The sequence below is a fragment of the Microcebus murinus genome, chromosome 3 (assembly GCF_040939455.1).
Source record: "Microcebus murinus isolate Inina chromosome 3, M.murinus_Inina_mat1.0, whole genome shotgun sequence".
Classification (NCBI taxonomy): Eukaryota; Metazoa; Chordata; class Mammalia; order Primates; family Cheirogaleidae; genus Microcebus; species Microcebus murinus.
The window spans coordinates 22,914,316-22,928,696 of record NC_134106.1 but is presented as its reverse complement, the minus strand read 5'-3'; the positions used below and the strand labels follow the sequence as shown (position 1 = coordinate 22,928,696).

General features: G+C 44.8%; 1 protein-coding gene across 1 annotated transcript in view; it reads right to left on the bottom strand.

The window, feature by feature from the left end:
- Window positions 1–13,743, bottom strand: part of PLB1 (phospholipase B1) — a 120,385-nt gene extending 106,642 nt beyond the window's left edge. Inside the window, exons 1-2 of the mRNA XM_076000445.1 lie at window positions 13,689–13,743; window positions 5,685–5,831 (exon numbers count right to left, since the gene is read on the bottom strand). Of these exons, the coding sequence (XP_075856560.1) occupies window positions 5,685–5,831; window positions 13,689–13,743 (202 nt within the window). The remainder of the gene's footprint in view (window positions 1–5,684; window positions 5,832–13,688) is intronic.
- Between the last annotated feature and the right edge of the window lie 638 nt (window positions 13,744–14,381).

The window sequence follows — 14,381 nt, the reverse complement described above, 5'->3', positions numbered from 1 at the left end:
AGGCAGCAAAAACTTGAGGAGTCAAGACCCCAGAGAGAAGGGAAGGGCAGAGAGTAAGCCTAACATTGGATAATATTTTTACCCTTGAAGCATTTGTCAAATCATGGACAACAAAGCAGCAGCAGTGAGGCTGAGATGCTATGCAGAGCTCCAGACAGTTCCGTGAAATTGAGGGGAAACATTGGAGATCAGCATCCATCAAGGAGGAAGGACCCTGGTAAATATCCCAGGATTTCAGTTGGAACTTAAAAGAGCTAGACTCTTGGAGTAGGGATAAACTGGAAATAGACTAGCCTGCAAAAAGACTAAAGTCCAGCCTTGAAGCCATTAGATTCCTGATTAGCTTTTATGGAGCAAAATACTACCAGGGCATGAAAGTATCGTTTTCACTTTTCAAATATAATGCCTGGCTTTCAATTTTTTTAAACCAGGAGATAACACTAATTAAACCAAAACCAAGAAAAAATTTAAAAAGCATGACAGACAGCATATCAGTGAAAAGTGGTGGACTAATATGGGAATAAATGGGAGGAATCCACAGTTTGCTAGCTCCATGTTTTGTTCCCAGTTGGGGCAAGGGGCAGACCAATCATAACTGTGATGGGGCAATCCAGCAAATGGGAAAGACTGAGATATGCTCTTCACATATCCCCGAATGACCGGAAGTCTCTGTGTGCCCTGCGAAGACACACATACCAAGCAACAGAAGCTTACAAGCCCAAGGTGTTTGAGTACAACCTCTGTTCAAATTTTTGACTGACCACTAAACCGTGCAGACCCCTCATGTGGATCCTAGGAATATTAGGCTAAAAACCAAAAATCAGAAACAAAATCAGAGCAAAGACATCAGTAGCCACAAACCACGTGGGATACAGATTTCACAATTTAAGCCCAGGCAAGTTACTAAAAAACAAACCTACAACCCTCAGAATAATACAATAGAATCCAGAATTGCTACATTTCTTCGAGCATGTCCAGTTTTCAAACAAGTTACTAGGCATACCATAAAATTGAAAAGTGTGTCCCATACTCAGGGAAAAAGCAGTCGGTGCAAACTCACTCTGAATTGGCCCAGATGTTGAATTTTACAGGCAACGTCTTTAAAGCAGCTATTATACATGTTTAATCAATTAGATAAAAACGTGAAGACAATGATAACAAACAGTAGCTACCCAAAATGGAAATCCCAGAGTTGGAAAGTACAATAATAAAAGATTCGCTAGATGGTCTCAGTAGCAGGCTTGAGAAGACAGAAGGAAGAATTAGTAAACTTAAATATAGATCAATAGAAAGTACATGTCTAAAATAATACAGAGGAAAAAAACTGAGGAAAAATAAACAGAGCCGCAGAGATTTGTAGACAATGTCAAGCATTTAAACATATGTCTTATGAGTCCTAGAAGAACGAGGACGACCAGAAAAAGATTTGAAGAGAATAATGGTTGAAAACTTCTCACATGTGATGAAAAATATTAAACCCTAGATCAAAGAAGCTGAAAAAATTTTAAGTAGGATAAACACAAAACCAATTTTACTTAGATATATCAACCATAATAGTCTATGTCTAGGAGTAGTTCTAAAACAACGGAAAACATTCTAAAGCAGGAGAATGATAGTTCTTCATATAGGAGAAACCAGCATCATGGTTAATGGCCAACTTCCTATCAGATATGATGCAGGCCAAAAGGCAGCGTGATGACATACTCAAAATGCTAGAAGGAAAATGACCCCAGGGTGATATGAAAAGGAATGTAGTACGGAAAGAATAAGTATATAGGTAAATCCAAAATGACATTTATTGTATGAAACAGAGACTAGCAAACGATGGCCCACAGGTCGAATCTGCCCACAATCTGTTTTTATATGGCCTTAGATAAAAAGGGTTTTTACATTTTAAAAGGGTTATTTAAAAAACACAAAGAGAGAATATGTATGACCCACAAATCCACGAATACTTACCATCTTCCCCTTTTCAGAAAAAGGTTGCTAATCCAAAATATAAATGAAAATACTATATTGTGGATTTAAGATATATGAAACAAATTGCTGTGTGGGCAGATTTGAATAGAGTTAAACTATTATAAGGTTTTCCCCTTATCTGGGAGGTGATGAAAATACTGAGTTATATTAGAATTTAATAAACCAAGGGTATGTGTTGTAATCTTAAAAACCAATAAATAATAAAAATTGTATAATCAACAAGCTAATGTTGGGCAGTGTGTGGTAGTAGAACTGAAACAGTGAAACAATTAACCTAGAAGGAGGCAAGGAAGGAGGGGAAAAGAACACAGAACAGGTAGGGCACGATGAAACATAAATAGCCAGATGTTTCATTTAAATCCAGCTGGGAAGACCAGAAAAGAGAAACCGAGGTGGGTGTATGCGAACGTCCTTCAGTATCTGAAGGGCTGGATGCCAAGGGGGCAGGTCTTGTTCCATGTGGCCCCCAAATCAGGGCTGGACCAGTGGAGACAGGCTGCCCCTTGGTGGAAGAGCTAGAGCTACCCAAACGAGAACGGGCTGCCCAGGGCACTGGTCTGAGCAGAGGCTGGGGGTCGTGGGGAACACGTGGCACACACACCAAGCAGAGGTTCAGAGCTTGGAAACCTTAGTCTGCTCAAACGCCCCAAAGCCTCAGTTTCCTCACCTATAAGATGAGGTTGACAATACCTGCCTCGGGGAGCTGCTGTGAGGATTAAACGCATGTAAACATGCAGTGCAACGTCTGACTCACAGCAAGGATGCAATAGTTGGTGGTTATAATTATTATAATTTCAGCATCAGAGAGGTGGTTGGCATAGGCCATCATGCAGCCTCACTATTCTGGAATTTCTTCATATAACTAAGTGCTCAGGAGTTCATGTTTTTAACGCAGTGATGTGACTCATCCATGATAACCGCTCTGGAGTGTGGCAAGGAGGCTGTGCCTGGAATCTAGACATTAAGTGTCCGGACCTGGATGCCCAGGTGGAAACCCCCCAGTCCTGTCCTCACTGACTCTTGGAGTGACTTGGGCCCTCACTCCCATGCTCGGCTAGCTACCAGGTACATGGGAAGAAAATCTCATGCCTAGTCACCCAGCGTCTGAGGTGTTGTGGAAGAAACTGTCAGAGTACTTATGGCATCACTGAATCCCAATCGTGGAACCCCAAGAGAACTTTTCTCTTTCGGAAGGTTATTTTAACATTAAGCTTGTGGATCCATGAAGGGTTTTGAGCTTTCTGAAATACTCCCACCTCAGTAAGGTCAGGAAGGGAAGAAAACAAGTATTTTTCTGCCCTGATGGGAATGAAAGAGAATAATATCTGTGTGTGCTCCGAGAAACAGGTTTGGCTGAGATCAGTCACCCAAGTTGGACAGAGCGGTGACCACTGGGGTCTGGAACCAACAAGGGGCCACTAGAGCAGCCTGCTTTGGCGAGGTAAAGCCACACATGCGTCTCACTTAGGGAAGCACCTTCTGAAGCCGAGGTCTCAACTCATCCTTTGCCGCCCAGCCCCCAGCACAGGTTCGGATTTGACTGGCCTGGGCTGGGGCCTGGCCCCGCTGGGCAGCAGTTTTTAGACGTTCCTCCAGTAACGTTCACGTGCTTCCAAGGCCAAGAGCCTCACTCTACAAGGAAACCCAACGTGTGTTAGTGCAACAGCTGGCCAGAAGCGAGTGGGGCGATTTCAAAAGCAAAATTAAAGTGGTGCATCTCCTGTCAATTTATAGATTTCCTTGTTTGTCTCCTTATACTGTGTCCAGAGCACAATTTTCCAGCCCCTGTCCCTTCACTGAAGGAAGACAACCATCTTGTGACCTTGATCAAGCACTTAATCTCTCTGAACCTTGACTTCCTCATCCATACAGTGGGAACGAGACTAGCTTCCCTGCCTTTTCACAGGGTTGTCGTGAGGATCAGAGAACAGGAAAGGGCTGTGTAAGCAGGGGAGAGCTGTACGTGTGTGAGAAGTGGCTTGTCCCCCTCGGTGACAGGAAGGTGCTTCTTTTGGGCAGCAGAGAGGGCTGTTAGGGCCAGCACACGTGGGACAGAGGTCATTCTTAATTGCACATTAGGTTCTTGGACTCTTTGAAAAGTGTAATGTCCTCACAGCAACCCTAAGTAGACACAGGGTTTATGACCCTCCTGGCATTTGTATAGCTCGGAGAGGCCATAAGCACACACAGACCACACCAGCAAGGAAGGACAGGGCTCAAGCCAGCACCGCCATCCACGAAGCGTTGAGCGGTGCTGGTGGGCTGGGAGGGGGAGGCCCGAGTCAGCCAGTGTCACCTCCTGCCCTGTTTTGGACCATAAGCAGGCCCTCTTGGGGGTTAGTGCTGCACAGGTGACTGTAAGGTGTCACCCTGGGCAGCACATAGTTCCCCTCCACACAGGGCCTGTAGGGTGCTGCCGAGGACCTGCAAACAGGTGCCACATGAGTAGCCGAGGGTACTGAGTCAGGACACCACAGGTCCCGCCTGGCTGGCTGCCCCAGCGTCAGAATTCCAGGTGCTCTGAGGGGCCAGGATGTCAGCACAGCGTCCTGTCAGCGGGGTGGACAGTCACATGGCACAGTCAGTGAAGGTGACACAAAGGACCAGAGAACCTTTCTGGGGTAGCTGGGTTGTTCTCTGAATGTTTGTCTCAGAGTTCTAGAATGGCTGTGGTGGGCGGATCCTTGAGATCAGAGAGGTTAGCAAACTCGTCCAAGACCAACCAGCAAGTTACTAAAAGGGCCAGGTATAGAACTCCATTCTCCTTGAGCTCATCTGGTATGCTTTTCCTGAGACCAAAGTGTGTTTGAAAGAAGGTTATAGAAAGAGTTACTATGTGTGTTATCTCCTACCCGGAGTTCCCAGTATACGGAAATGGATCCTCTTGCCGTGTGTGTGTGTGTGTGTGTGTGTGTGTGTGTGTGTGTGTGTGTGTGTGTGTACACCAGTGTTTTCAGCTGCCCTTTAGGGTTCACAGCGTCACAGCCTTTGCGTAGAGACAACCTCCCGTCTGATGAGATTATAAAAACCATTAGAGATGGTTGGCAAAGTCCCAAACCATGGTTCTCTCCCAGTGTCCTGTGCTGATGGTCCCAGGGAGACCCGCCATCTGTTCCGGACCCCATTCCAGGCAGAGACCCCTGCGCCCTCCCGACGCACAGCGATATCCACTGTCATACGCCCTGAGCCCCAAGACGGGGAAGCAGTCTTAACAGGAGAGAAAATATTCAAAGTTGACTTGCAGTTTTGCCCTTGGCCTTGAACAAGGGAATGCTTTACTTCTAGCTGACATTTTCCTCAGTTTTCTTATGGGGATCGCTATGGTTTGGATGCGTCCCCCAAAGTTCATGTGTTGGTAACTCCACCCCCAGTGTGGAGGTGTTGAAGGCAGGACCTGTAACAGGTGTTGGGTCACGAGGGCTCTGCCCTCAGGATTGGATTAAGGCCATTATTGTGGCAGTGGGTTCATTATAAAAGGAAGAGTTTTGCCCACTCCGTCTCTCACCCTCACTTGCCCATCTGCCTTCCACCATGGGATTACGCAGCAAGAAGGCCCTCACTGGACGCCGGCCCCTCAACCTTGGACTTTCCAGCCTCCAGAACTGTGAGCCGATGCAGTTCTGCTTGTTATAAATTACCCAGTCTGTGGCCTTGTCATAGCAGCACAGAACAGACAGGGCACGCGGAGCCCAGCCAGAGGCGACCTGTGGTGCAGATGACACTTGGTTCCTTGCCAGTGGCAGGTTCCAGAGCCCCGACTCCATCTATGCTAACATCCCCCATAATTCCTTGCAGCTCCAGCTTTGCCTCAGCCACCTTGGGCCAGAACTTCAAAGGGGGCCAGGGATGCCCTAAGGCCACACAGGGGTAGGCGTGACAATCAGCGGGCTGCGACAGGAGGGAATCTCAGGGAGGCCTCATCATCCCTCCATCAGGAATCTTTCCTCCCAGAGAAAACAGGGAACTCAAGGAGTGAAGGAGGGGAGGCTCAGGACCCCCGTTTCTTACCAAAATGTAAGAATGTGGGAAGAAATGGTGGCGGGGGCAGGAGAAAAACACTCAACATTCCCAGAGCCCTGCAAACTCCCTACCGGGCCTCTCCCTATGAGCCAGGGCTCTGCTCACCTGCGTGCTGCCTCTTTTGACTCATGCCCTTTTATGTTTTGGGAAGGATGAGTCTCATAGCCTCAAACACCCCTGGCATCACACCACTCCCCTGCTGAAGAACCTTTTATAGCTCCCCACTTCCCACTACAGCAAGTCCAAATTCTAGGCTTGCTGTATGACCTTGGGCTGGTCACTTTAATGGTTTGGTTTTGGTAAATGTAAAATAAAGGATTTGGATCATTTTAGAAGTCTCCTTGAACCAAAATGCACTCTGATAATCTCTATCGTTCTCCTTGCACTGGGATTTAATTATCCCACTTTACCTAACCCTTCACCTCCCCTAACACCAGCCCTGGGCCCAGGTCCAGGCAGCCGTCTCTGCTAACCCATCTCGCTGAGCCCACTTTGCCTCTGGCCTCGTGGTCTCCTCCCCTAGATGCTCTCTCTGTCTTTGCCTTTGTCTTAGTCCTGCTCACCCTTCATTGTGCAATGGAATTCCACCTCCCACGTGTGACTTCTCCAGCCCACGTTCCTCTCTCAGTTCTGAGTCCTGTTGCTTTTATTACAGCTACGTGTACCTATTTTGGAGCTTAATTCTTCCCCAATGATTTTATGCAAATCCATTCTCCTCCCCAGAGGGTTCTTCACATTTGGTTCAGTACCTACCAGCCAGGCTCAGCCCAACTTGGGTTGTTAGAAGAGAGCTCAGACAGTTAATTGACAGTAGCAAAAATGCAACTGGATGAAAATGATGATTGACAATAAAGTCCCAAAAAATCTACAAGGCACAGATGACATCCCAGGGCAGGAGAACTTCTGAGCCCCCAGAGAGAATCCCTACCTGTGTTTGCTGCTCAGAGCAGGCATCCAGAGACGAGTGTGAGAGTTGGAGCTGGGTGGGGGATGGGAATTGAGGCAATGGGGTGTAGACAGTCACACTTCCCAGGATGTGTGACCTGAGCAGTTCCCTCCCCTCTCACCACAATGATTTGAAGGACTTTGACCACCAGAATTTCTCTGATATCCCTTTCCACTCTTCTCTGGAAAGATAATATTTCCAGAAGGCTGGGAAAAACTTCCTCCAGGAAAGGAAGCCAATCTCCAGGAAGGACACCAGGCTCTTGCAAAACAAATGTTGACTAGCTTTACCTATGTTAGTAATGATGAGGTATTCCTTTCCTCACACAGTAAGTTCACCCAGCTCCCATCTTTGGCTTTGCTTTGACAGACCTGTCATGGGCACGTTACCAAGGCAACGAGGGTTTTTTTCCCCCACAGGCATGACAATCTCCTGGGGAACTTCTGACCCATTTGAGGAAAATAAAATGCTAGCAAAAATTGAATTTTATTAGATACAGTGATTTCTTGCCAATTGCAGGTTTGAGGTAATTGTTTCAGTTTTATAAGCCAAAACTTGCAAAGCAGGAATCTGTTTTCATGTGTGTTGTTTGAGTCCATTTAAAGTTTAAATAAAAGTCCAATTTTGGCCAGGTGTGGTGGCTCACACCTGTAATCCTAGCACTCCAAGAGGCCGAGGAATGAGGATCACTTGAGGTCAGGTGTTAGAGACCAGCCTGAGCAAGAGAGCAAGACCCCATCTCTACTAAAAATAGAAAAAAATTAGCCTGTTGTGATGGCACACATCTGTAGTCCCAGCTACTTAGGAGGCTGAGGCAAGAGGATCGCTTGAGCCCAGGAGTTTGAGGTTGCTGTGAGCTAGGCTGATGCCACTGCACTCTAGCCAGGATGACAGAGCAAGACTCTGTCTTAAAAGAAAAAAAAAAGGCCTAATCTTGGTTATTTCCTCCCTTTGGCTCTATTGTCATGCAGGGTGGTAGCAAAAGACACTAGGTCTGGATTCAGGCTCAGGACTTAGTAGCTGAATAACTTTAGGCAAGTTACTTCTCGGTTTTCTCATCTGTAAAATGGGAATAATAGCACAGGCCATCTTAAAGGAATGCTGTTATATGTGTATAGTGCTTAGCATGGGGCTTGGCTGTTCCAGGGAACCTCACACCATGAATTTAGTTTGGAGTGATCCTTAAACAGTAATGTCCCCAGTGCCTGACAAAATGAACACTTATATGTTCTCTGAAGACACTCACTCTTATCCTAGGCCTTAAAGAATCTCCTAATTTTCAAGGAGTCTGAGCAGCATCCAATAGAAGATAACCAAGTATAGTACATTAAGAAGCAAAGTACCTATGAACAAGAATTAGCAGAAAAAATTGAGCAGAAATAGATCATAAAGGTTTTGTATACTGAAATTATTGGGCAAAAATTATAAAATTACTATATTTTAAAAAATAAGACAAATGAATTTTTTTGAAACCTAGCAATTTTTTTTAAAATTACAAATTTGGTGAAGAACAGAGTATAAGTTGAATTTGAAAGATAACATCGCCAATTTCCAAAATCTTCAATGATTGGGTTTAATAGCAAATTAGACAAAGCTGAAATAAATAAACTAGAAGATGTCATAATAAATTATTTAGAATGCAGTATAGAAAGACAAACAGATGTTAAGGTTGGGAGAGAGGTTAAGAGACACGGTACATGAAGTGAGAAAGCCAAACCAACGTTTCACTGGCATTCCAGAAGGAGAAGACTGCAATAGGGAGCAGAGACAATATTTCGAGAGATATTGGCTGAGAATTTTTCAAAACTGATGAAAGCTATCAAACCACAGATTCAGGATACACTCAAAATGCCAAGCAAGATACATTTACATAAATTAATGAACTAGGGGAACAGAAATACACCAAATATACTGTGATACAGTTTGCCAAAGACAGCCATGGCATTTCCTCCCCTTCTGCATGGCCTTTTGCAATGTGACGTTTACCGTTCCTCCCATCAAAAGGTGATGTCTAGGCTGGGCGCAGTGGCTCACACCTGTAATCCTAGGACTTTGGGAGGCTCAGGCAGGAGAATCACTTGAGCCCAGGAGTTTGAGGCTGTAGTGAGCTATGATGACACCATTGCACTGTAGCCTGGCAACAGAGTGAGACCCTATCTCAAAAAAACAGCAACAGGAGGTGAAGTCTATTTCCTTCCCCTTAAATGTAGGCTAGGCAAGAAACTTGCATTGACCCATAGAAGGAGCAGAAATGACTTCTGGACCTAGACATCAGAAGGCCTTGTGGCTTCTATCTGTGCTCTTTTGAGTCCTTGAGTCACTATGTAAAGAAGTCCAGGTGGCTCATATAGAAAGAAAGGCCATGTAGAGGAACTCCAAGACACCCTGGCTAAGAGAATTAAGTCCCCACAAGGGAAAAATTAGGCAGGCACCACCTTAACCAAATTATCAAATTTAATATCACCAATGAGGGGATTTACCACTATCACTTGTGTTCACTAATGTGATAGGTCAAGGACACAACATGATCTATGCTGTATTTTTGCCAAAAGAATTTAATATGATTCTAGCAATAAAGAAGCAATTTGGGCTGGGCGTGGTGGCTCACGCCTGTAATCCTAGCACTCTGGGAAGCTGAGGTGGGCAGATTGTTTGAGCTAAGGAGTTCAAGACCAGCCTGAGCAAGAGCGAGGCCCCCATCTCTACTAAAAATAGAAAGAAATTAACTGGACAACTAAAAAAAAAAAAAAATATATATATATATATATATATATATATAAAATTAGCCGGCGGTGGCACATGCCTGTAGTCCCAGCCACTTGGGAGGCTGAGAGAGTAGGATCGCTTGAGCCCAGGAGTTTGAGGTTGCTGTGAGCTAGGCTGATGCCATGGCACTCACTCTAGCCTGGGCTACAGAGTGAGACTCTGTCTCAAAAAAAAAAAAAAAAAAAAAAAAATGGCAATTTGGACAAATCCAAACTGGGATATGCACACACAGAAAAAAAAAAAAAGATCAGCCTAAAATTCTCAGTGACACAAAAGAAAGTGACAAAAGAATGAGTCTAGATTAAAAGATTAAAAAAAGACAAATGCAATGTATGGTTTTTGATAAATCTAATAAGCAACTGAAAAGAGGAAAACAGTAATAAAATGTCAGTTAATTTACTTCACTACATTAGCAGATTAAAGGAGTAAATCACACAATCATCTCAAAAAGTACAGAAAAATGTATTAAATTTCAACATCCCCCTTTTTTTTTGTTTTCTTTGAGACAGAGTCTCACTTTGTTGCCCAGGCTAGAGTGAGTACCATGGCGTCAGCCTAGCTCACAGCAACCTCAAACTCCTGGGCTCAAGCGATCCTACTGCCTCAGCCTCCTGAGTAGCTGGGACTACAGGCATGCACCACCATCCCCAGCTAATTTTTTCTCTATATATCAGTTGGCCAATTAATTTCTTTCTATTTATAGTAGAGACGGGGTCTCGCTCTTGCTCTGGCTGGTTTTGAACTCCTGACCTCGAGCAATCTACCCACCTCGGCCTCCCAGAGTGCTAGGATTACAGGCGTGAGCCACCGCGCCTGGCCGTCAACATCCACTCATTATTTTTAGATATGCTCTTAGCAAATTAGGAATAAAATAGACTTTCTTAATCTTATAGAGAGTATCTACAAAAGAGCCCTTAGCAGACACCATACTTATTGATGAAAATTAAACATTTTTCATTTCAATTTGGGAATAAGAATGCTTCCAACCATCACTTCTATGAAAAATTACAGTGCAGGCACCACCCAGCATAGTATAGTAAGAAAAAGAAATGTATACAGATTGAAAGGGAAGCAACAAAATCATCATTGACAGGATTGTATGTATAGAACAATAAAAAAAAATACAAATAAATTCTTAAAATTTATAAAAGTTTAGTTGGGTTCAAAAATCAACACAAAAATTACATCTATACACCAATAACAAACATAATAAAATTTTAAAAATTCATTTGCCATACGAAAGTGTCCTATACCTAGGAATAACTTTAACAAACTATGTGCAAGGCCAGAACAGAGAAAACTTAGAAAGGCATTAAAGAAGAGCTAAATACATCGTCATAGTTTGAAAAACTCAATATTGTAAAGATGTCTTATCCCCAAACTGAGTCACAGAATTCAAAGCAATGGCTATAAAAATCCCAACAGGTTTTTCTTTGGTGAAAATTAACAAGCTGATAGTAAAATTTGTTTAGAAATTCAAAGCCAAGACATTTATACAGAAGAAAAAATATGAAGACGACTTCTATAAAATAATGAAACTTACTATAAAGCTACAGAATTAAAACAAAGTGATATTGGGCTAGAGACACACGAATGGAATAATTAAGCAAAAGAACATTCTTACCCAGGTGGAAGCATGGGAACAGAGGTGGCGCTTCAGAACAGTGGGGAAACAATTGGCTTTTCAATAAATACTGCTGAGACCACTGGATATCCGCATGAAAACAATATAACATTGGGTTCCCCTCATACACTGTTCATGCACACCCTCAAAAAATCAATCCCACATGTACTGGGATTGACTTCAATAAGAAAACCAAATTTATAAAGTTTGTAGAAAGAAATTTAGGATATATCTTCCTGACCTCAAGGTATGAGAGGCGTCTTTAAGACACAAAGAGCACACAAATCATAAAGATCAAAAAGTCATGGTACTTAATAATAGAGACAGAATATACAAATGGACAATGGCCAGACCATATATAATGATAGAACTCTGACCCCAAATCTGCAGCAACCAGCCCAGGAGGCCAAACCACAACCCATGCGACAGTCGGCCATCAGCCCAGAATGGTCAGGACTTGGTTGATGACAGCCATGGTCTCTAATTTTTGCCCCTGCGTCCAATGGGACACACCAGAGAAAGCCAAGTACACTCCCAGCAAGTCACTGCAGAAGCGCTGCCTCCCGTTAGCCTGCCTCCAAGCCGCTCCAGCCAACAGCCTCCAGTAGAGCGGGCCTAAAGCCTTCCTTTTCTCCACTGCAAACTTTCCCCACTTCCCCACCTGCCTTAGAATCTCAGCCAAACACAGGTTACGGTTTGCTATAGCAAGCTCTCAATAAATTCTTTGTTCTCATTTGGGTGGTCTTCATCAATTTTCACGAAATCAAAAATTTTGCTCAAAGTTTCCATAAAAAGAGTGGAAAGACAAGCCTCAGAGTGGGAGAGGACATTTGCCATACATAGAACCACCAAAGAGCAGTGCACAGCACATGGGGGAGCTCTTAAATGTCAATGAAAAAAGACAACCTATAGAAAAATGGGGAAAAGACTTGAATGGGCATTTCACAAAAGAGGAATTCAAATGATCAATAAACAGTGATCAAAAAACTCCTCAACTTCATTAGTAATCAGGAAAATGCAATCACCCTGTGCAGTAGGCACAGCTGGCACTATTCTCCCCAGCCCAGCTCCCCTGAGGCTCAGAGAGGTGATTGATTTGCCCCAGGTGAGCCAGGGACTGGGGCTCGGACCCCCAGACAGGCCCAGGCCTCTGTCCCCGGTCTCCTCCTTTCCCTCTGGGCTCAAGAGCAAGTGCTTCCAGCTCTGGGCCCAGGCCTCTCATCTGGAGAGGGTGAAAGATCATCTTTAACCACTTCGATACGAGCGTGGACTATAGTCGACAGCCACAGATGAATGCGCACCTCAACTTCAGCAGACAGCCGTGACGTGAAGGTGCACAGCTGAGCGCTGACTTTAGCTGACAGTCGTGATATGACTTTTCTAATTTTTCATTTATCAAAATAAAATTGTGAACATTTAAAAATAACGTAATGAAAACATATATGTATATGTCACCTATTCTGATTTACATTACAAGTAAAGCTGCCTGTAAAGTAAAACAAGCTTTCAGTGCTTTAGAGCTTTCCTCATCACACAAGAGCAAAACGGATCCGTCGTCCATGCACAGCACAAACTACCCTGCGGACTGTGAGTGCCGGCTGTGGGCAAGGTCTTGCGGCTGGTGAGCGCCGTCCCGAAGTGGTTAAGACCTTTTCAGTTTAAAAGATTCTGCCTTCCCAAATGGAGGGAGAGCCAGGGGTGGGGAGAAAAGGGGCAGCAAGAGACCATGGCAGAGGCGCAATCTGCTCACAGTCACTGGCGTCAGGAAGGATGCAGAGCCCGGGCTGGTGGCCGGCTCAGTTCAATCAAGGGTTAATGGGCTATTTGTTAGAACTAAAGAATGTGGGCAATCTTTAGAATTTATCATCTAGAAATCTGCCTTCCTCTGTCCTTTTAGCAAAAGACAAACAAAACAAAGCTCATAAATAGTAATGGTCAAAATGAGCTTAGTAGTAGTAGTATTTCCATTTTAAGAATGAGAAAAATCAAGGTCCGGGGAGGTAGAATAACTTGCCCAAGGCCACACGCCCAAAGAACTGGAGTCCAGGCCCTGGTCACTGCACACCCATGGATTTTCCCCCGACTGTGGTGCTGCTGCTAGTCTACTGCTCCCCCATCCCAAGACCTGCCTCACCCCGACCACTTTTTGGGGGTTTAACTGCCAGGCACTCCGTAGGCATCCCCTGCACCCCATTCAACAAGAAGAAAACCAGTCTTCTGTGTTTGAGCTGGACATTTTGTGTTTTATCTCATCAAAAACCCACATTCCTCTCCCAAACTCCTTGCCTAAGCAACATGGGACACCAACAGGGCTGAGCCATCGGTTGTCCTCTGAGCAAAATGCACACTTACCTTGCCCCAGAAGCAGCAGCAGCTCCAGGAGGAAGATGCCTGGCCGCAGCCCCATGCCAGAATGTTCCAGGTGTCTCAGGCCTCCGAAAGAACCGCTTCGGCAGATGGATGGGCTAGGGCGCTGCCTTCTGCTTTTATGCTCCTCTGTTCTGATAGCGCACCTGTCATAAATTTTACTGTGTTCACCTTTGAAAGGGGGCAGGTAGTGGCAGGCTATAAATGATAAATATTAACATTTAGGCAGCAGAGTACTTGAGGCAGATGAGTCAGTGATGGATAGCATGCTCTGGTCACAGACGCTAACAGACCAGGACCACACAGCTGCCTTCATACGGCCTTCCACGATCGTGGGTGCCCAGAACCCACGATCAGTGTCGGGGGATGACCTGCAGGAAAGAGCCCAGCCCTGGGAATCCCAGGTGCTGGGCTGGAATTCCAAATCAGCCACAGCTGCGGGCACATCCCTTCACTTGGCCTCAGCTTTCTCAGCTGCAAGCCAGGAGACAAAAGAAGTAGGGAATAAAAGAACTTTGTAACAGCTGCAAACCATAAAGCCACCTCCAAACGTGAGTTCTCCTCTTGGTCTGAAACCCCACGTTTCTGGAGCACAGCTGGCTTCCCTAGTTTGCATGATACAGAGAGGTTTGTTTCTGTCCCCGCTCCCAACTCCAAACCCATGGGTGGCCAGTAGCA